A 1,277-nucleotide genomic window follows, 5' to 3' on the forward strand; every position below is an offset into this window, starting at 1 on the left:
CCGCGGCGCTGACGCGGCTCCTGCTCGGCGAGGGGCCGCCGGGGGACCCCGAGGCGGCCTGGCGGTGCGTCGCGGCCGCCGCGGCCGCCGCGCGCGCCCGTCGACGTCGTCCTCGCGTCCGGCGACCGGCTCGACACGGCGCTGTCCCTCGCGCTGGGCCACCTGCGCGCGCCCGCCGCCGCCGCGCTCGTCGCCGCGGGCGCGTTCGCGGACCCCGTCGCCTTCGCGGGCCTGGGCCCGCTCCACGCGCTCCTCGCGCCCTTCGACGCGCACCTGAGCCGCGGCTGCCGCCACGCGCTCGCGCGCGCGTCGCCGGCCGCGCGCGCGCTCAACGACGGCGGCGGCGCGCTGGCCTACGGCGCCGTCTTCGCCGGCGTCGCCGCGGCGCCGGCGCCCCGCGGCGGCGCGGCCGTCGACGGCGCCGCCGCGCGGCGCGCGCTCCACGGAGCGCTCGCGGCGCTCGCGCGGACCGCGGCGACGCCCGCGTCCTCCGCGTGCGGCGCGAACGGCACGTGCGGCGGCGACGGCGGGCCCTGGCCGGGGCCGGGCCGGTCGCACGACGGCGCCATGCTCGCGAAATCCGGGTCGTCGCCGCTGCACCTCGCCGCGGCCGCCGGCGCGCCGCCGCCGCTCCTCGCGGCGGTCGCCGGGCGCGACGCCGCGGCGCTCGCGCGCGCCGCCGACGGCCGCGGCCGCACGCCGGCCCACGTCGCGGCGGCCGCGGGCTTTTACGGCACGGCCGCGTGGCTCCTCGACCTCGCGCCGGACCTCTGGGACGCGGCCGACGGCGGCGGCCGCACGCCCCGGGACCTCCTGCTCGCGCACGCGGCGGACCTCGCGCCCGCCGACGCCGCGGCGCTCGGGGGCGCCGGGCGCCGGGCCCCGCCCCTCGGCGCGGCGCCGGGCGGCGGCGGCGGCGGCGACGACGGCGGCGCCGGCGACGACGGCGACGACGGCGGCTGGGCCGACGGCGCCGCCGCGGCGGACGGCGCGCTCGCGCACCTCGGCGCCGGCTGCGACGTCGACGTCGTCCTCGACGCGGACCTCACGGCGGCGGCCTTCCGCGACCGCTACGTGCGCAACGCGCGGCCCGTCCTCGTCCGCGGCGCCGCGCTGTCCTGGCCCGCGCGGTCCGCCGCGCGGCGCGACGCGCTACTGCGGCGCTTCGGCGCCGCGGCGGTCGCCGCGGCCGCCGTGCCCTACGCGGCCCTCTTCGGCGAGGCGGAGGCGACGGTCGCGCTCGACGACTTCGCCGCGGGCCTCGCGCGCGGCGGAGG

At 85.0% G+C, this 1,277-nt stretch overlaps 1 protein-coding gene across 1 annotated transcript; it reads left to right on the forward strand.

The window, feature by feature from the left end:
• Positions 1-53: 53 nt before the first annotated feature.
• Positions 54-1,233, forward strand: AURANDRAFT_69406 (hypothetical protein; the record flags this gene model as incomplete). The annotated part of the gene is made up of 1 exon (XM_009045174.1): positions 54-1,233. A coding segment is annotated over one exon (1,180 nt), but the record flags the coding sequence as incomplete, so codon positions are not given.
• Positions 1,234-1,277: the final 44 nt, after the last annotated feature.

This window comes from Aureococcus anophagefferens (assembly GCF_000186865.1).
Source record: "Aureococcus anophagefferens unplaced genomic scaffold AURANscaffold_1668, whole genome shotgun sequence".
NCBI lineage: Eukaryota > Pelagophyceae > Pelagomonadales > Pelagomonadaceae > Aureococcus > Aureococcus anophagefferens.